Genomic DNA, 21,644 nt, shown 5'->3' on the forward strand with positions numbered 1-21,644 from the left:
TGAAATGAATGGCTCTCGTCTTCAGGAGGCCTCAAGTTTTGACAAGCTTCTGGGCTTGACCATTACTCCTGATCTTAAATGGAACACGTATATCAAATCTGTTGCCAAGGCCGCTGGAAAAATGGTGGGATCTTTCTTCGATCCAGTAGATATCTCACTGCTGATGCTATTCTCTACCTATATAAGAGCCAGGTACGTCCAAGGATGGAATACTGTTGCCACATCTGGGCAGGAGCTGCTAGAAAGGACTTGTCCTGCCTTGATAGAGTTCAAAATAGACTTCGTAGCCTCGTAGGAGATGTCCTTTTCTCCTCCTTGCAACCTCTATCTCACAGAAGAGATGTTGCGAGTTTGTCTCTGATGTATCGTTATTTTCATGGAAAGTGTTCAACTGAGCTTCAATCTATGGTCCCCCCTCGCCAAACTTTCACAAGAAACACTCGTCTAGCTGTAAACACTATCAATAATTTCCCCCACTCTTTATCTGTGCCTAAACCTAAACGTAGATTCCATGAACAAAGCTTCTTTCTTAGAACTGCACGCCTGTGGAATTGTCTTCCGTTTTCCTGCTTTCCGGCTGACTACAATATGGTTGTGTTCAAGTCTAAAGTAAATAAGTTCTTGATGAGCCGTTCCATATAAGTTATTAAATTTACCAAATTTTCATTACTAATGATTACTATATTGACCAATTTCTACTGTACACTCTTTAACCCTTATCCTTGAGTGGCCTCTGGGCCTTGATAATGTGGTGACGCCTTTGTAAAAAAAAAAAAAAGATGAATCTTCAGAAATGAAGAAAGATTGTTAGGTTGCGAAAACTCTTTAGACATATTTCTTTTGATATTCATCATTAAAAAAAAAAATTCCAATTACTGAATTCTTATAAAAAAAAAAAATGTGAAGGTTTCTATAGATGCTGTTGAGATAAATATTTGGAATTATTGTTTTTGGTTTTTTTTTTCAGGAAATCGATCGAGTTCAAAAAGAATTGAATGAAACCCGACAAAACTTGCAAGATTTAGAAAGCCGAGGCCATAACGAAGAAAGCGAACAAAGAAAGTATGTTCATTTTGAGTTTTTATATGGTTATTCATAGTCGGAAATAGAAAAGACTAGCGAGGGGTACCCGGCGTTGCCCGGGTGTTTGTAGGTGTGTGTGAAAAAAAAAACAGGTGCCCGTGAAAAAAAAACGAAGCCTTGACGACGCGCAGTTGGAAAATAGTAAAGTGTGAAAAAAAACAGGTGCGCGTTTTTGATTGACATGACGGCGATAGCTTTTCTGCAGTTAGGATTTTGTGCGGGACAGTTTTTAAATAAATAAATAAATCGGTTTGTTTGTTTTTAACTAAGTTCGGGGAAAACCAGCTCCCTGTTTATTAGGGGGAGTCTCGAAATGAAAGCTACCGTCTGATATGACGAAGTCTACATTGAACAAACGTTACTTAGCTCTCTAGAGACCACTGGCTCTGGGCCGGTGATTATAGTCGAGTTTCGCTTTTTGTTTATACCGAAAACCGAATGTAACGCGTGCCGATGCGGGAAATGTGGAATAATTAACGTTTGAAAGTCAATAAAATTAAATAGACAGGCGAGCTCCGTGGTTAAGTGTGAGATATTACAATTTATAGATGATATAAAAAGTTTTAAGAAGTTGTGAAGCGAGCGAGCGCTTCTCTGAAAGAAGCCTTTTGTGGACGTCGAGGAGAAGCGTACATACATACATACATTTTCGCTTTTATATATATAGATGGCACTTATCCAATATGGAGCACAGCTCCCATTTACAGCGTGGAACGATAAATTTGTCACCTTAAAGAAAACAATACTACAGCTATTGGAAAAAATTAATTCAGGTAACTTGATTATGTAGTAGAGCTGACATCTATTTAATGTAGCCGCCTTCAGCCTCATTTTACAGGGTGGAACAAATAAAGTTGTTGCCTTAAAGAAAATAACAAAACAGCTTTATTTTAAAACTTTTATTGGAAAAAATCAATTCAGGTAACTTGATTATGTAGTAGAGCTGACTATTCAATGTAGCCGCCTTCAGCCTCAATCACCGCCTTGATATGGGTCCAGAACTGGGAGCATGCCTTTTTCATAAGCGCTGACAGGAGTTCGGCGAATATCTGGTGGATGGTGGCGATCAGGCTGGCTTTGGTGTTGTGAGAGGTCATGTTTGTGATGTTTTCAACGTATGACCAAACAAAGTAGTCTTAGCAGGTTCAGATCGGGGAGGAGGAGGGTACAAAGTCGTAGCACTCCTTCTGAAGCCAAGTTTGGGTCTCTTTGGACTTGTGGGGTAGAGCCACACCCAGGGTCTGCCAGCAGCCACCTGATTGCGCCAAAGGATCACCACACTCTTCAGCATATTCAAGTACACTTTGGTGTTGACTTTCAAGGCGACTTTAGAAGATGTGAGATGGTATGATGAGGCTTTCACTTGAAACCACACCAAAGACCATAACTGTGGCCGCAAACTGTGTTTTCATCACTCTGAGTGCATTTTGAGGGCGCTGGCAATGGTCTTGTTGTTGTAACTTGGATCGGTGTACAAATCCCAAGAGCGATAGGAGCCTTCTATCATGTCTAAAAGTCACACAATATTCAACGAATGAGATCGGAGATGCGCCACTGTACAACTCATGCTCTCTACTGATCCAAGTTATGACAACAAGCGCCCTCAAAATGCATTGCTGGATTGTCATGAATAACAGGGATGTGCCGAGGGTGATGAAAACAAAGTTTCCAGCCACAGTTATTCCAGCACCCTCAAAATGCAAACCCGGACGGTTCCAGGCTTGAGGGCACAGCTCAATGCATCAGACGACCAATTTTAACTTAACGTGCCCGAGAATAATTTTGAGGTCTTTAATTGGCAAAATTGCACTAATCAAGGAATAATATACAATTGGATACAAGATCGGATGCCTTTCCCGCCAATTTAGATTTTAGTAAAAGGAGTTTATCTGCATCATCTAAATTAAATGTGCAAAATTCGAATTTTCTAAGGAATTTGAATTTATTTGACGACCGATTCCCACTGAATTGAAGACATTCTAACTCTATTGTCATAGGAAGAATAGCATTAGATTTTCCCGGGCCAGATCCAAAACTTGCAAATTTTCTTGTAACTTCTGCCATAAACTGCGCCAAATCTTGACAATATTCAATCTCTCCTCCACTGAGGATTTTAAAATTAACTGGTAAAAATATCATTCAGCTCGGATCCCATTTTATGTATATCTGGAGAAAAATTCCTTTTAGATTCCCTATCTAGCTTTTCTCCTATTCAAGCAAATTCTAATTAGCCATGATGCTTTGACGCTACCGATAACCCAGTTAGGGAAAAATCAAAATGGCCGTTCTCACATGGGAATAAAAATGTATAAAACTACAAGTTGTAAGTTTCCGACAACGTTAAATTATAATAATAGCAAGCAATCTGCACCAGTTTAGGGTTACAGAATGAATAATTTCTTTTAAATATTAAATATTATGCCGTGGTGTTGTGTTACATGATAAGGGCTGTCCCCTTTTCATGTAAGTATAAAAATAGAGAGATTAGTTAAAATGAAAATAAGAGAAAGCAGAAATCGAACCCTGGACATAAGTTTTAAAGAACAATAGGTGTAAATGGAATGTCCAGTAAATTGTTAATTCTGATGAAATAAATAATAAACTATTCAATTGTTAGAAAGAATGTGGATAAAAAAATATGGGTTAAATAAATTAGATATGTAGGTTGAATTCCTTCGTGGAAACAACACAAGAAAAAATAGGTTATTGGGAAATCAATGTCGGAAACATGCAAAGTCGCGCATGTTGAAACACGTGAATTTTGCTCACGTGGCCGGGATGCATGGATTTCTCAATATAGGAAGTGAGAGTTAGTTAGTTAGAGAGACAGTTGGTGAGAAACTCAGAGAGAGTCTGGAGTTTGGAATTCGAACGTCTAGGAAGCGAGACGTCACTTTGAAACTAAAATGTGAAGCTTTGAATTTTTGATGAGGAAACCACGGCCGGTCGTGTGAAGAATAAACTCATATGTGTTTTTGTAAAACGTCGTCTTGTGTTTGTGATTCTTACAAAAAGGTAAAGTGAAAATTGTATTATATATCTGTGTTATAAAATGTCATTATATACACGTCTCGACATCTCATATCCACAATGTGAATCTACATCATGTCTGCACAATGTGTGAACAGTGAACACTATCTCATCATTCTAAGAGTTTCTTCTTCTACACGTCTAAGTAATGAACAGTTTTAATATAAATATGAATCTTCATAAAACGAACAATCTCTCTTACAACAACATCCCTCTCTCTCTCTAAGATACAACAACAAGACTCTCATCTCACTTAAGACTCATATCCTTTATAACATGTAAACAAAAGAACATACATTATCCTTACTAATAAGAACACATTGAAATGTATAACTATATAACAGTTGTTACATTTTAATACTCGGACTCAACACTTGTATCTGAGACGGTCGCAAAGGAACAAAAAAAGGAAAGAAATTTAACTCATTTTTTTTCTAGTTGAAATAAAAGGGATTTATTCATGGTACTTTCCAACAATATATTGCATCTTAGTTTAAAAGTATCTTCATTTGCCATGTGATTAACAAAACTCTGCTGAGTCAAACAAATGCTTTAAAAGTTTCTCATGCCACCACTTGGCCATTTTATACCGATACGCCTTGCCAGTACTCATATCACATTGTATCTTTTTTTTTTCTCTGCTTTTCTTCCCCTCCTCTCTTCCTCTGCTGTGATGTCAGCTTGCACACCGGCTTGGTCATTTGCACGCGTGTTATGCAGTTGCTGCTAAATACGTGCTATGTCTTTGTAAATTCACCATTCGATCATGTATGGACTACTGTTGCCGTATCTGGGCTGGTGTTCCAACCACTGATCTCTTACTCTTAGACAGGGTACAAAAAGTTGTGTCCAACCTAATAGGCCCCTCACCATCTACCAAGCTCTGACCCCTGTTTCATCACTGCAGTGTTGCAATCCTGTTCTTGTTTAACAAATATGTACTTCTGACAAACTTACTACGCTGGTATCCCTTCAATTTAAATATTTCTGACCAACCCGACAAGCAGCAAAATCCCGCCCCTTCACTGTAGAGATCCTCCGATGCTAGAAAACTCTCTGTTGTTGCCTTTGGAATTCCATCCCTGTTTCCTGTTTCCTATTTCTCTGAACATTCTCCAGGGTCTTTGGTCTGAAGAAAAGGGGTAGGACGTCGATAAGTATCACACATTCTGCAATAAATTTGCTTCCCCGTCACTTACTCATCGTCTCAACGTGCATGATATTTTAATTTTTAATTTCTGTTTGGATTCATCGGACTACTGTTCTCATCTTGAGTGTGATTTTCACAACGTTTCGGTTGATGTAACCTTCGACCTTCTTCAGGTTTATCTTGTCAAACTCGGGAATATTTCTGTCAAATTGTCGGACTGACTTCCTCATCTTGGTTGTTATTGGCACAACGTTTCGGCCGTTTTGCCCTCCGGCTTTCATCAGGTGTTTTGTATCGAACTGGGGAACCGTTTGTTAGGAGTCTCGAACCCAATCCTTTATTATTATTACGGGGGTACCGTGTTCGGACTCCAGCTAGGCTTTGGGACATAGTTGCTGATTCTCTGTTTTGAATGTTACTTTTTCACTGCCTTTGAGCACGGTACCCCCGTAATAATAATAAAGGGTTGGGTTCGAGACTCCTAACAAATGGTTCCCCAGTTCGATACAAAACACCTGACGAAGGCCGAAGGGCAAAACGGCTGAAACGTTGTGACGATAAGAATCAAGATGAGGAAGTCAGTCCGACAATCTCAATAAATGAAAACACCTCATCTCAAAAATACAGACAATTACTATTTCTGTCAAACTCGGGAATTTGGACAGAATTTCGAATAGAATCCTTTATGTACTTCATAGTGGGTAGTATGCTCTCGTTCCATCAGCCATGACTGGGTAGCAGTCCTAAATAATCTGCAATTATATTTTTCGGTCACCCACACTGAGAATTGAACCTTCAACCTTCAGGAGAATATCACTTTTACAATTGATTTTTCAAACTACTCGAACCACTGCACCACAGGTCTGTTGTGAAAATAACACTCAAGATGAGAACAGTAGTCCGAAACATGCAAATAATACGAATAATCAGTCCTCATCTCAAAAGTTCAGAAAAGTCATTTTAATTTCTACTTTTTGTTTTGTTTTTCCAGAATGTACTTGAAAGTCATCCAAGATTCTGAAATAAAAATCACAGCTTTGCAGAATCAGCAAAAGGAAACAGAAAAAGTGGCAAATTTGATGCCACAAAATAACAAAAAGTAAGTGCCCAAATCCCCTCGCCTCGTTACTGTAGCGAGTGCAAGATGTTGAATGTAATATTCTGGAGGAGGGGGAGGATTATTTGTCTGTTGTAATATGTATCTTAATATTAATACCTGTGTCTCTTTTTATGTGATCGTCATACATCTAGTGTGTGTGTGCATATACATCATTTTTTAATCTTTTTTTTCTGTTATCTTGCAATTCTTCCCGTCACTGGTCGATGCTGTAAGAAATGTCTCTGACAAAAACATAACACCAATTTCCTGATACAGATTACTTTATTTTGTCTACGAGTGAACTGGGGGAAAGCTATCACATTATTGATTTAAGCTTTCTTTTTGTGTTTTTTTTCGATGCATTTTTGCATCCAATTCGACACATCTGTTTTTCCCAAAATTGGAAGCCAGACTGCACTTGCATGCAAGCGAAAAGATATCTTTTTTGCTTTCTTTCTTTCCCCATTTTCTTTCCAAATGACCCTAGCTACCGCGGTTGACATACATCACAGCTTAACCTTTTGAACTCTTTTTACACTAACCAACCTGCACAGCAAACTCACAATTTTAACATGTCGGCATAACCCAGGTTAGATTATATATCTTTCTATTTAAATAGTTTCTATTCTCGTATAACTTTCTTTTGGAATTCCCTCCCTGCTCCTTATTTACCCAAGTGTATCAACATGCAGAAATTTAAATGCAATGTGAACGTGATTAAATGCCTTAAAAATTGGTACAAACCTGTTTTATTGCAGCCTGTAGCATCCGGTGCAGACAAAAAAGAAAGAAGAAAATGCATGCCTGCTGCGATCATGTCACCTTATATGCAAATGGAATGCTTTCAGTTTTAATAATACATCTGATTTTCAGAGATTCACTTGATTTGAATTTAGGTTTGGATGTTGAAGTAGCAAGTTCTGACAGCTGTGTGTTGAATTTAATTCCAGAAATGCAGCATAATTAGCAATCCATTAGGGCAAGTGTAGAATAGTTAACACTTTATTACAGGGTGGAATGATAAAATTGCCGCCCAAGAAAAGGTGGCATGATTCCATTTCCGTTTTATGAAAACCGGTTTTCTTTTTTTTGTTGCAGACCATCTACTAGTTGGCCAGTTGTGTACAAATCCCAAGAGCGATAGGAGCCTTCTATCAGGTCTGAAAGTGACACAATGTTCAACGAGCGAGATTGGAGATGCGGCGCTGTACAAGTCATGCTCTCTACCAATCCAAGTTATGACAACAGGACCATTGCCAGCACTCTAAAAATGCATTGCTGGATTGCCACAAATAACAGGAGAATGTACCCAGGGTGATAAAAACAAAGTTTCCAGCCACGTTTATGGTCTTTGGTGTGGTTTCAAGTGAGGGCCACATTATGCCACCTCATATCTTCAGAGTCGGTTTGAAAGACAACACCAAAGTGTACCTGGATGTGCTGAAGAATGTGGCGATCCCTTGGTGAGATCAGCTGACCGCTGACAGACTCTGGGTGTGGCAGCAGGATTCATTGCTGACCCACAAGTCCAAAGAGATTCAGACTTGGTTTCAGAAGGAGTGCTACAACTTTGTACCCTTCTCCCCCACTGGCATCTCTTCTCTCCTGACCTGAACGTGCTGCACTACTTCATACGTCAAGAAAATCACCAACATGACCTCCTACAACACCAAAGCCAGCCTGATCACTACCATCCGACAAGTATTCACCAAGCTCCTGTCGGTGCTTGTGGAAAAGGCATGCTCCCAGTTCTGGACCTGTACTGGCTGTGATTGAGGCTGAAGGTGGCTACATTGAACAGATCTACTACATAATCAAGTCACCTGAATTGATTTTTTTTAATAAAAGGTTTAAAATAAAGCCGTAGTGTTGTTTTCTTTAGTGCGACACTTTTATCGTTTCACCCTGTATTTAACCACAGTGAACAAACATCTTACTACACAACTTATGATGCCTATTATAAATTTAGTCCCATAATAAATTAACCATATTATGTTTGGGGGGAAAAAATGGCTGGTTACTTTTAATGCATCTGAAATCAAGCTTCTATCTTTGCATCATCAACGTTCTGATTCCCGTCTGGCATCAATTGAAATGAATGGCTCTCGTCTTGAGGAAGCTCTGTGTTTTGACAAGCTTTTTGGGCTTGACCTTTATTCCTGATCTAAAATGGAATACAGACATCAAATCCATTGCCAAGGTCGCTGTAAAAATGATGGGATCCTTCTATCAATCCAGTAGATAACTACCTGCTGATGCAATTCTCAACCTATATAAGAGCCAGGTACGTCCAAGGATGGAGTATTGCTGTCACATCTGGGCAGGAGCTGCTAGGAAGATCTTATCCTGCCTTGATAGAGTTCAGAATAGACTTTGTAGCCTAGTGGGGGATGCCCTTTTCTCTTCCCTGCAACCTCTTTCCCACAGAAGAGAGGTTGTGAGCTTGTCTCTGTTTTATCATTATTTTCATGGCAAGTGCTCGACTGAGCTCCAATCTAAACATTCATGAGAAAAACTCGTTTGGCTGAAAACACTATCAATAATTTCCCCCACACTTTATCTGTGCCTAAATCTTGCAGATAAGGATTAAAGAGTGGACAGTATCTTTACAAAAGAAATTACCACTTATCAAAGCCCAGAGGCCACTCGAGGATAAGAGTTAAAAAGTGTACAAGTGGTCAAAATGACAATATCATAATAACCGTTAGAAGTGTAAATTTGGTAAATTGGATCACTTAAGGGGAATGACTCATCAAGAACTTGTTTACATTGGACTTGAAGACGGCCATATCGTAGTCAGCTGGAAAGCAGGTAAACAGGAGAGAGTTCTACAGGTGTGCAGTTCTAAGAAAGAAGCTTTGTTCATGGAATCTACATTTAGGTTTAGGCACAGATAAAGAGTGGGGGAAATTATTGATAGTGTTTACAGCCAAACGAGTGCATGAATTAAAAGATATTTAAGTGTATTTTATGACGAGCAAGGCCAGGCACACCTATGCCTTCTGCTAGTCTTTAATATTAATTGATTGTAATTTTAAAACACTAGTAGTATTCATTTAAATTACTTCTATGAAAAAGTAATGAACATATTTTAAGAAAGACAATTTAAATCATTTTAATTAATTAATATTAGTATTGACAGAATTATTGCATATATATGGAAAAATAGAACAATAAAATTACAAATGAATGATACCCAATATTAATTTATTATGAACTTTTGAGAAATGGTTAATGAAAATTAGGCATACAGGTAGCTGTGCTTAGGTCTCTACTATCGACTTTATATATCTGAAATGTTCTGTTGCATTATTGATTTAAATAACTGAGCAGTTTTAAGCAGAAAATGTGATGTATGATAAAAAAAAATTGTATTCATTTTGATTGAATATTTTGATAAGATATTTCGATTTTGCGTGACTAGTTTTCAGTTTAAAATATCTTTTCTTTTTTTAGAATGGGGGAAAAAGGACAATAAAGTTATAAATGAATGACATGAAACATTAATTTATTATGAACTGTTTAGAAATGATTAATGAAAATTAGGCATACAGATAGCTGTGCTTAGGTATCTGCTCACTAATGTATATGTGTGTGTGTGTGTGTGTGTGTGTGTGTGTGTATATATACATATATAATGTGTGTCTGTGTATGTATATCTATATTTTTTATTTATTTTTTTTTTCAAATTCTATGTTGTATTATTGATTTATATAACGGAGCAGTTTTGAGCATAAACAGTGATGAATGATAAAAAAAGATTGTATTCATTTAGATTAAATATTTCAATCAATTTAAAATATTTTTTATTTTTTTAGAATTGAAGATTTGAAATTGTCCGTGATGAAGATGAAGCAACAGCACGATCATTTGCAGAAACGACTCAAAGACGAATACGGACAGAAACTGAAATTGGAAGTAAGATAAATATTTGCTGACTTTCTCTTGGAAATAAAATTTGACTTTCAGTTTTTTTTTTTTAGTGAATCGTTTTCATCCATTTTATTTCTCCACATTTTTGTCTTACCACTTACAAATCACTTTATAGCATAAACTAGCAGGACCTGTGTACCGGCATTGCCTGGGCGAAATATGGCACAAAGCCAAAACAGCTATGATTACTCCTTCCACTCGACACAAAAACGAAATAACCTTTGATTATCTAGTGCTTCTTTTGTATGTGAGTCATGGATAAACAACTAAAACTTCCTCCATTTGCTGCGCTTTCACAGGAGCTCAGAGAAATTCCACAACGTTTGAGGTTGTCTTTTAATTTATCCTTGTAGCAGGGGACGCCATATTGGGTAGCAAGAATTGTTTCAGTTGCCCATAAAAAAGTTGCTTAGAAACTCTTGAGTCATCCATTCTCACAAGATGACTAAACCATCGCATTTGTATCCTGATAAAAAATGAGTCAGTACCAGTAATTTCACATCTCTCCAGTAATTCACTATTCGGAACATGATCCTGCCATCCAACATTGCAAATAGAACACAGACATCTCATATGGGAGGAATCAAGCTGATTTATATGCTTTCGGTACAAGGTCCACATTTTGGCACCATACAAAAGAGTAGGCAGAACAACAGACTTGTAAACTTCCACTTTCACTTTTAGAGACACATCGTGGCTGTTCCAGAATCTGTGTCGCAAACTACCAAATGCCTCACTAGCTTTATTAATTCTACTTCGGATGTCCTTTTCAAATTTAGCATCATCAGGTGCTACAGATCTGAAGTATGTAAAAGAAGATACTGTTTTCAAAGCTTCACCATCAACATATACCACTGGTTGTGAAGAGTGTGTAGTGTTTGAAGAAAAGAGGGAACGGTGAAGAAACTTGAAGTACTTTTCGCCGACTGTCTTCAGAAGTAAATGTCGGAATGAAGTAATGTTGGCATGAAGTAATTTCTATGAGGGGGAAAAAAGCAAAAAAAAAAAAAAAAAAAACACCGCGTAGAAATTAACCTGGTGGCGCCTGTTTAAAAACGTTCAACGAACGTATGTGGTCCATCTGTTTGCAAAGAACAGGTCTGCAACAGTTTATTTATATATATATATATATATATATATATATATATATATATATATATATATATATGGTGGATTCGCTCATCGAAGACGTTGATTGAGAGGTCAGTATGCAATCTTCAGCGGCTCCTAAGCTCTGTGACACCACATGCATGGTGAATAATTTTAGTCTTTTTATTCTAATTGTAAAACCGAAGTCCAGGTTTTGGCCTTGAACCATTGCTGGTTAAATAATTCTCCACTCGATCGATGCTCAACACCTATGCCTCCTGAGGTGTTCTTGAAAGCTGTCTCAAGCATCACCGAAAAGAAAAGAGCAAATATGATCGGAGCAAGGACACATCGTTGCTTGGTTCCATTTGACACTTCAAATGGTTCACTTTGTTCACAGCCAGATCATACTGTCGCCACCATTTCCCAGTGAAAGGAGACAATCGCATTCAATATTTTGTCTGGAATACCGAGCCTCCGCAAAACAGTCCATGGGGCATCCCTAGAGATGATATCAAACGCCTTTGTGAGATCAACGAATGTAACAAACAAGTCTTTATTCTGTTCCCTCATTTTCTCCTGTAGTTGCCGAAAGCTGAAGATGATGTCCACAGTGCCTTTTCTTGCCCTAAAACCACACTGGGTTTCTGGGAGCAGTTTTATAAATTGAACCATTGAGTCTGTTTAAGATTACATGAGCTAGAATCTTACCAGCAACAGCTAAAACCCCTACCCGACTGTCTTGTGGATGCCCTTGGTTGGGTGAAGATTAGGGGAACTGACCCCAAAATCAAAAATGGGCCTTATCACAGCAAAAGGCTAAGAGATGGGAACTCCGACTTCAAATCCCACTGCTGTCTTGCAATTTTCCTTAAAAGGCTATGGAACCTCATCTAGAAAGAAAAGGCGTAGTAGCGGACACAATAGGGCAACTGTCTACCTCACTGAGATTACTTTCGGCCAGAAGCTGCAGCTTCCTCTGCTGCCAGTTGTCGCGGGTTCACTCCACTGGACATGAGCATATATATATATATATAATCTCCACATTCCCCCACTGTTTGAGCAAATGGAACTAAGCAAGGACACATCCTTGCTTAGTTCCATTTGACACCTCAAATGGTTCACTTTGTTCACAGCCAGATTGTATTGTCGCCACCATTTCCCAGTGAAAGGAGACAACAGATCTGAAGTATGTAAAAGAAGATACTGTTTTCAAAACTTCACCATCAACATATACCACTGGTTGTTAAGAGGGTGTAGTGTTTGGTTTTGGCTGGTGAATAATTTCAGTCTTTTTTATACTAATTGTAATGCCTTCGGTCTTACATGCATCAGAAAAGCTATTGAGGACGTTTTGCATGTCATCAAGACTATGGGTGACAAGAGCAGAGTCATCAGCATAAAGGAGGTCAAGAACAGTCTGCACAGAAGTCCAGGTTTTGACCTTAAACCGTTGCTGGTTAAATAGTCCTCCACTCGATCGATGCTCAACACCTATGCCTCCTGAGGTGTTCCTGAAAGCTGTCTCAAGCATCACCGAAAAGAAAAGAGCAAATAGGATCGGAGCAAGGACACATCGTTGCTTAGTTCCATTTGACACCTCAAATGGTTCACTTTGTTCACAGCCAGATTGTATTGTCGCCACCATTTCCCAGTGAAAGGAGACAATCGCATTCAATATTTTGTCTGGAATACCGAGCCTCCGCAAAACAGTCCACGGGGCATCCCTAGAGATGATATCAAACGCCTTTGTGAGATCAACGAATGTAACAAACAAGTCTTTATTCTGTTCCCTCACTTTCTCCTGTAGTTGCCGAAAGCTGAAGATGATGTCCACAGTGCCTTTTCCTGCCCTAAAACCACACTGGGTTTCTGGGAGCAGTTTTATAAATTGAACCATTGAGTCTGTTTAAGATTACATGAGCTAGAATCTTACCAGCAACAGCTAAAACCCCTACCCGACTGTCTTGTGGATGCCCTTGGTTGGGCGAAGATTAGGGCAACTAATTCCAAAGTCAAAAATGGGCCTTATCACAGCAAAAGGCTAAGAGATGGGAACTCTGACTTCAAATCCTACTGTTGCCTTGCAGTTTTCCTTAAAAGGCTATGGAAGCTCATCCAGAAAGAAAAGGCATAGTAGCGGACACGATAGGGTGACTGTTTACCTCACTGAGATTAATTTCGGCCAGAAGCTGCAGCTTCCTCTGCTGCCAGTTGTCGCAGGTTCACTCCACTGGACATGAGTATATATATATATATATAAAATCTCCACATTCCCCCACTGTTTGAGCAAATACATACCAGTATGTTTAAGATTTGGGGCCGCCATCACACACGCATATGAATACCTTTCTTTCTAGTTTTCCATTTTTTTTTTTTTTTTTTTCACACCAAACAAGGCACACGTTGCCACTTTGATGTAGAGGTAGAACAGGCAGAGGGATGCAACATTTTGTCGCTGGGACAGAGGTTGAAGCTTAAATGACAGTTCAGGACCTATCAGGTTGGCGACCCTGTCCGGAAAAGCGTCATCTCCTTTTATAAAAATCAAATTATAAGTTTTTTCATCTCCTGTAAATCTTCCTTCAATTAAAAAAAGAAAAAATGATTTGTTTTTATTTATTAGCGAGGAATGCAGCAAGAATTGCATCGTGTCAAACAATTGGAGCAACAGAATCTCCAACAACAGAAAATCTTGAAAAGAAAAAATGAAGAAATTGCCAAAACTCAACGGAAATTGCGTGGAGCTTCATTACCTCCGATTAACATGTAAGTTGAAAATATTATATACTAAACTACCCGTGACCCGTTGGGTCAGTGTATGTTATAGCTATGGAATAGTGAGTATACAAAAATGATGGATAAAAATGTAAGTGACTATACAGAATTAATGTATAAACGTGCAAGAAATTTGCGCGCATGCAAAAAATTGAATGTACGCGCGCATGAAAACAAACATGGCGACCAGTGAAAACAATACAAAATACATTGGATAATAAAGGTCTTAACATCATTGCCCTTAGATTAAATGAAAAATCCTTTGTATAAAAGGGGTGTAATCCGTTGAAAAAAAAGAACAAAAAAAAATACAAGAGTGTGCATTGTACAGGTCCACCTTAGTTTTTTTGTTTGGTTGGTTGTTTGTTTGTTTGTTTGTTTGTTGTTTGGTTGTTTGTTGTTTGTTTGTTGTTTGGTTGTTTGTTTGGTTGGTTATTTGTTTGTTTTTTGTTTGTTTGTTTGTTTGTTTGTTGTTTGGTTGTTTGTTTGGTTGGTTATTTGTTTGTTTTTTGTTTGCTTGTTTTTTGTTTGTTTGTTTGTTTGTTTTTTTGTTTGGTTATTTGTTTGGTTGGTTGTTTGTTTATTTTTGTTTAGTTGTTTGTTTGTTTTTGTTTAGTTGTTTGTTTGTTTTTTTGTTTGATTTTTGTTTGTTTGGTTGGTTGTTTGTTTGTTTGGTTAGTTGTTTTTTGTTTAGTTGTTTGATTGGTTGGTTGTTTGTCTGTTAACATCCTTAAAAATATCAAGAAATATTAAGTAATATTTAGTGTTGAGATCTTTTCAAAACAAATCTTAAAAATAAATAAAAAGCTCCCCATCCCCACGCACATCTTGAAGTATTTCTACGTATTTTAAAAATGTTTGGAACTTATGACCCTACCTTCACCCCATTTTCTCTTTCTGCCTCCAACTCCGTCACCAAACTTAAAAAAAAATATAGGTTTTTTTTTTTTTAAATCAAGTTCTAGTTTAAATCACGCACAACTTGAATAAAGAAAATATTTTTTTAAAATCTGAACAATCGGCACCGCCTTACCATTTTTTCCTTTTTATCTTTTTTAACTATTTCTGCAGATTATTGAACACTAAGCTACCAGATTAAAAAAACATTGAAAAAAAAAAAAAAATCAATATTTAAAGATTTGGAAGGGGGTTCAGTTTCACATACAACGTTTTAGTTAATCGACCCCCCATTTTCAGAACCAATTTACAGCCGTAATTTGACGTTGACTCCTTTAGCCCCCCCCCCGCCATTATTTTTTATTTATTTTTTTTTTTTGTGACTTTTCACTTTGAGAAAAGTTTGGTCTACCACCCCTCCCCCCTGTCATTACTTTTTATTTATTTACGACTTTTTAAAAGGTGGCTTTGCATTTAATGACCCGTGCTATTTTTTAAATAGTCTATTGGCTGAATAGTTTGCTAGAGACCACAAAGGTTAAGTCTTTTGAACTTTGACCCCTTGGCAGCCAAATTTTCGGCTAAAAACCAATTTAAAAGCTTGCCCTATGTCTGAATACACTTTATGTAAAATTTCAAATGTTTAGACCAAAAATTGACTGAGTAATTTGGTAGAGACCGCAGAGGTCAAATTTTTTCAAACTTTGACCCCAATTTTGACCACTTAACATTTATTGTTTTGAGTTCAAATCAAATTAAAAAGTTTGATTCATGTCCAAGTAACCTACATCTAAAATTTCAAGTGTTTAGACCCAAAATTGGGGGAGGAGTTTGATAGAGTTTTCAAAGGTCAAATCGTTGAACTTTGACCGCTTGACAGCCAACTTTCTGGCTGAAAACCTATTAAAAAAGTTTTCCCAAATCTCAATACCCCTTATGTCAAATCTCGAGTCTGTAGACTGAAAATTGATGGAGTAGTTTGATAGGGAAATGTACACAAACACACACACACACACACAATTTCACTTTTATATATATACTAGTGAGGGGTACCCGGCGTTGCCCAGGTGTTTTTCAGGGTATGTGAAAAAACCCCGAAAATGTGAAAAAAAAACAGGTGCCCGTGAAAAAAAAACGAAGCCTTCACGATGCGCAGTTGGAAAATAGTAAAGTGTTTAAAAAAAAAATAGGTGCGCGTTTTTGATTGACGTGACGGCGATAGGTATTCAGCAGTTAGCATTTTGTGCGGGACAGTTTTGAATGAGGTGAATAAATCAGTTTGTTTGTTTTTAAAAACCCGCTCCCTGTTTATTAGGAGGAGCGAAATGAAAGCTACCGTCTGATATGACGAAGTCGACTTTGACCAAACGTTACTTAGCTCTCTTGGGACAACTGGCTTTCGGCCTGTGATTAGAGTTGAGTTTCGCTTTTTTTTATACCAAAAACCGAATGTAACGCGTGCCGATGCGGGAAATGTGGAATAATTAACGTTTAAAAGTCAATAGAATTAAATAGACAGGCGAGCTCCGTGGTTAAGTGTGAGATATTACAATTTATGGATGATATAAAAAGTTTTAAGAAGTTGTGAAGCGAGCAAGCGCTTCTCTGAAAGAAGCCTTTTGTGGACATCGAGGAAAAGTGTACATACATACATACATACATTTTCGCTTTTATATATATAGAAGACTAGCGAGGGGTACCCGGCGTTGCCTGGGTGTTTGTAGGTGTGTGTGAAATAAAACAGGTGCCCGTGAAAAAAGAACAAAGCCTTGAGGACGCGCAGTTGGAAAATAGTAAAGTGTGAAAAAAAAAAAAACAGGTGCACGTTTTTGATTGACGTGACGGCGATAGGTATTCAGCAGTCAACATTTTGTGCGGGACAGTTTTTAATGAGGTCAATAAATCGGTTTGTTTGTTTTCAAAAACCCGCTCCCCCGTCTGATATGACGAAGTCGACAAACGTTCACTGGCTCTGAGCCTGTTATTAGAGTCGAGTTTCGGTTTTTGTTTATACCGAAAACCGAATGTAACGCGTGCCGATGCAGGAAATGTGGAATAATTAACGTTTGAAAGTCAATAAAATTAAATAGACAGGCGAGCTCCGTGGTTAAGTGTGAGATATTACAATTTATAGATGATATAAAAAGTTTTAAGAAATTGTGAACCGAGCGAGCGCTTCTCTGAAAGAAGCCTTTTGTGGACATCGAGGAAAAGCGTACATACATACATACATGATGATTGCAACGTCTTGTCAGACGAGTGCCACTCCCTCAGACATTTAAAATCCATGAGCCCAAATGCCTGAGGGAGTATCTATACAAATATGATGTTACAGAGTCTTAGCTTTGTACGACAGCTAAGTCTCTCTCTCGGTTCAAAATGTTGAGATCTAGCAACAAGCAAGAGCAAGATAGCCAGCAACAAATTAAACTGCAGACCAGCTTAATGCGGGTAATGGTCTTCCGCTTTATGGTTTTTTAAATCAGAGATTTGCTTCTCCTAGAAAGGTTGCCTTCACCATGGCTTACGGGAGCCCTCTCCACCCCAATACACATATACACACACAAATATACACGGTGCTAGTTGGCCGTTGACCCAGAAAAAGAGTTCATTCGCCCTTTGGAAGGTCTTGTTTTTAATCCTTCAGGGAGACTAGCCACCCTCCTCACCAAACAAGTCTGGTGGGGGAACCAGTTTAGTCGCCGGTGACCCAACCATGAGGCAGGTATTACTGGGTTACATGGTACCAGTAGCACATGACATGACCTGACATAAATACATACATACATTTTTGCTTTTATATATATATATATATATATATATATAAATAGATATTTGGATTTTGGACAAAAAATAACAAAATTATGATAATGTATTATAAATTAATTTTTGAAATGGAAATTTAAAAAATATGTTTATTCTTTTAACAAATTCATTTCTATTTTAATTTTTAGACTAGTAAGGAGACCCAATGTTGCCCAAGATTGAATGATGATCAATGAATGTTGCACACTCACGCATATTTATTGTCGTCAGAATCGGTGAATTCACTCATTTTTTAATCAAATCAGTTGATTGCCGAGTCTAGTTGAGGACCCATCACTGTGCACCAGGAGGAAGCTTCACATGTCTCTCCTACGTTGCACTGTAGAGAACCTAAGCAATAAAATTCTGTTTTAAATTTGGAAAAAATGCCACTGAAACGTATGGAATACTTCAGACTGCTTTTGGACCATCTTGCATGAATCGAGCATCAGTTTTTGAGTGGCATAAGAGATTCAAGGAAGTCCGAGAGTTTGTGAGGGATGATGAAAGGTGTGGAAGGAGAAAGGGAGTCAGAACATCAGAGTTGAGTGGCCAAATAAAGAAGTATTACCTGGATTAAACACTCAGACACTTACTTAGTATGGGGATTTGCCACCAACAACAACCATAGTTTACTTTTTTACGAGGAGGGGGCATGCTTCAACCGGGTAACACCGGTTAACAGGTCCTGCTAGTATATAAGATAGAGAGTAAGGCCAAAGAGGATAGTGAATTCAATGAGTTGGTAATTAACTTTTGACCGGGTGGAGGATATTAGTACAAGGATGAAATCTATATATCTATAAAAGTGAATGTGTCTGTATGTGTGTCTGTGTACATTTTCCTACCCAATAACTGTCAATTTTTAGTCTACAGACCCGAATTTGAAATACAGGGTACTGAGATTTGAGAAAATCTTTGTAATCCATTTTTGGCCAGAAATTTGGCTGTTAAGGGGTCAAACTTTGAAATTTTAGATATAGGTTCCTTGGACATGGATCTAACTTAATAACTTGATTTGAGCCCAAAACAATAAATGTTAAGGGGTCATAATAGGGGTCAAAGTTAAAAAAATTGATGGCTGTTTTTTTTTTTTTTTTTTTTTTTTTTGGCTCAGCATACGCCTCCAAAAACCCGAGCAACGCTGGGCTGAAATGCTAGTATAAAAATAAAACGTGAAGTATCAGAACAGCTGGCTGGAGGCCAGTTAAGCTTCCCGCTTTCTGTACGTTTGCATTTGAATAGTTTCGCTTTAGTATATGGAAAAGATAAACAAACACTCGAGACGACGGCACGGTGGGAATTTTTTTTAACTCAATCGAGAAAAAGATAGAGATGATGTTAAATGTTTTTGACTCATGATGGAGGTATGATACCAAGGATTTCGAGGATCGTTTTTATAACCACAAGTCATGGTGAGCAACCAATGAAAAGCTTCCAGAGTTACTATAAAATTTTGAATTCAATCAGTTCACCGCCATCTTTGTTACTGGCAATTACACACAGGATCGTACTGCGCTGCTTCATTACCGCCATCTTTGTTCAACATAATGTCTCAACACTTAATAGACGATGTCCGTTTGCGAATCTGAGATATTACGATCTGGGAAGTATGCGTAAACTAACCGACGTGAGAACCCCAATGCAAAAGCCTACAAGATTCGAGAAATATTGCAAAACTCTAAGAGAAAAAGGTGTATGCCGTATTTTTGTGCCACTCATAGGAATTTTTTGATAAGTTTAAGACTCAGCAGGTTACTGTCTAATTTTCAACAGTGTTTCTATCAGTACTGAAAATGAAGTCGCTTCTCTTATTTCATGAAGAAAAATGTCTCAAGAAAATATTCACTGTGACTTGGATGCACAAAGTAAACTATTCAGGCTGTGGTGTCAAATTTAACACCAGGATGTGTTGTTACTCTACGTTTAATGAAATGCAACATGATTTCAAACACTTGCGCTCATTTTGCCTTATATATAATAGACTAGCGGGGGTACCTGCGTTGCCCGGGTGTTTGGAGGTGTGTGTGGAGGAAAAAAAAATTGTAATAGGCAGGCAGGCTCAAACTCGAAGCTTTGACGTGAAGGCGGAAACGAAAGTGAAAGAAAACGTGACATCTTACCACTCGGCCACGACGGGGCAGGAAGTGAAGACCATTCTATCTTTACTTTTCTAGCCCAACGATTTCATCAAGTTTCCTATTTTCTTTTTTTTTTCTTTTGCCTTTAGCTAAGTTATATTGATTCTCAGTAAATTCAATTACGTTTACCCTATAAAGATCAATTAAAAAATGTTTGTTAATCTCCTACATTTAAAAGCCATTTTTTTTATTATTAGATCGATCGTTATATTTTCATATTTTTCTCATTTTTTTTTCACTCTTTTTTACTTATATCCTTATCTCGAAAGTTTTTACTTATGTAACCCCACGTGTGTGGCTTCCTCGACAAAACGCTGTCCCCCAACGTTGTGTACCGTGGATTTTTCGTTCGACTGTTCTTCTTATGGCCGGATCGTCCTTTTCCCGATGAGAACACACGTGGTTCTCAAAATAGAAATATGAACAAAGAAAGTAAAAACACAAACGCCAATGTTCACATATAAATTGATTGTTGGACTTGTGTGTGTGTGTCTTCCCCCTGTTCTATCGATGTTACATTTGTCTATCTCTGTTTCACAGTCAACTCTATAACTGTTCAACTTCCATCCGCTGCGACGGGCATCTAGATGTCAACTGCTTGTTCAACTTCCATTCGCTCTTGAGCGCATCTCAATCTCAACTGTCTGTCCCCTCTACATTGGTATCACAGGTCGCCCACCCCACCCTGGCTACCGAAAGCTGCCCTTCCCTGTTTTATCTGTAGGTTTCTATTGTTATTGTTTGCTACTTCCTATCTATTGTTGATTGTAGGATATTTCCGATTTCTTTGTTTATTCTAAGCTATTTCCTCTCTATTGTTAATTGTAGGATATTTTCGATTTCTTTGTTTATTCTAAGCTATTTCCTCTTCCTTTGTCTATTGTAGGATATTTCGGATTTCTTTGTTTATTCTAAGCTATTTCCTCTTCCTTTGTCTATTGTAGGATATTTCCGATTTCTTTGTTTATTCTAAGCTATTTCCTATCTCTTTGTCTATTGTAGGATATTTCTGATTTCTTTGTTTATTCTAAGCTATTTCCTCTTCCTTTGTCTATTCCCCCCCTCTTAGCACTTAGGGGCTCAAATCCACCCCAGGGCCACTTTATAGTATCACACTTATATCCTTATCTCAAAAGTTTTTATTTATATCCTTATCTCGACATGCAGAAAGTGAAAGTAAAGTGGATGAGTTCATGCAGGCAAAGAAATCAAATCACGCACTTAAGTTTGGCTGTAAGCCAATTAAGCTTTCAGCTTCTCCCCCAAGGGGGAGGAGATCTCTGCCAGTGTCTTAATGAATAGCGATTGTCTGATATGAAGGGTATTCCCCACAGTGATCAAACCTGATTGCCTTCAAGACGTGCCGGCCATGAAGGCAAGCGAATAGCTTTGTTTTGATTCAATTTTGCTTTATTTATACAAGAAAAACAAACAAACAAACACCCGAGAGGGCGGAGGAACAGGAACTTTATAAAACTTGATCAAAATAAATCTACAGATGACGTCTATTCATAAATCGTAGATATTACAATTTAGGGAGTATATAAAAAGTTCTGGTACTTGTACAGTTTAATCAAGAGATTAAAAAAAAGGAAAATATCGAAAAAAAATTATATTGTATGTATCCATTATGGAATGA

General features: G+C 37.8%; 1 protein-coding gene across 3 annotated transcripts in view; it reads left to right on the forward strand.

Moving 5' to 3' along the window:
- Positions 1-21,644, forward strand: part of LOC145260683 (kinesin-like protein KIF7) — a 109,553-nt gene that overhangs the window by 67,079 nt on the left and 20,830 nt on the right. For all 3 annotated transcript variants that reach the window (XM_080119067.1, XM_080119066.1, XM_080119065.1), the window contains exons 8-11: positions 968-1,062; positions 6,255-6,362; positions 10,181-10,280; positions 14,011-14,153. In XM_080119067.1, coding sequence (XP_079975193.1) covers positions 968-1,062; positions 6,255-6,362; positions 10,181-10,280; positions 14,011-14,153 — 446 coding nt within the window. The remainder of the gene's footprint in view (positions 1-967; positions 1,063-6,254; positions 6,363-10,180; positions 10,281-14,010; positions 14,154-21,644) is intronic.

The sequence above is a fragment of the Euprymna scolopes genome, chromosome 36 (genome assembly GCF_053919585.1).
Source record: "Euprymna scolopes isolate OS-2025 chromosome 36, ASM5391958v1, whole genome shotgun sequence".
In the NCBI taxonomy this organism is placed as follows: Eukaryota; Metazoa; Mollusca; class Cephalopoda; order Sepiida; family Sepiolidae; genus Euprymna; species Euprymna scolopes.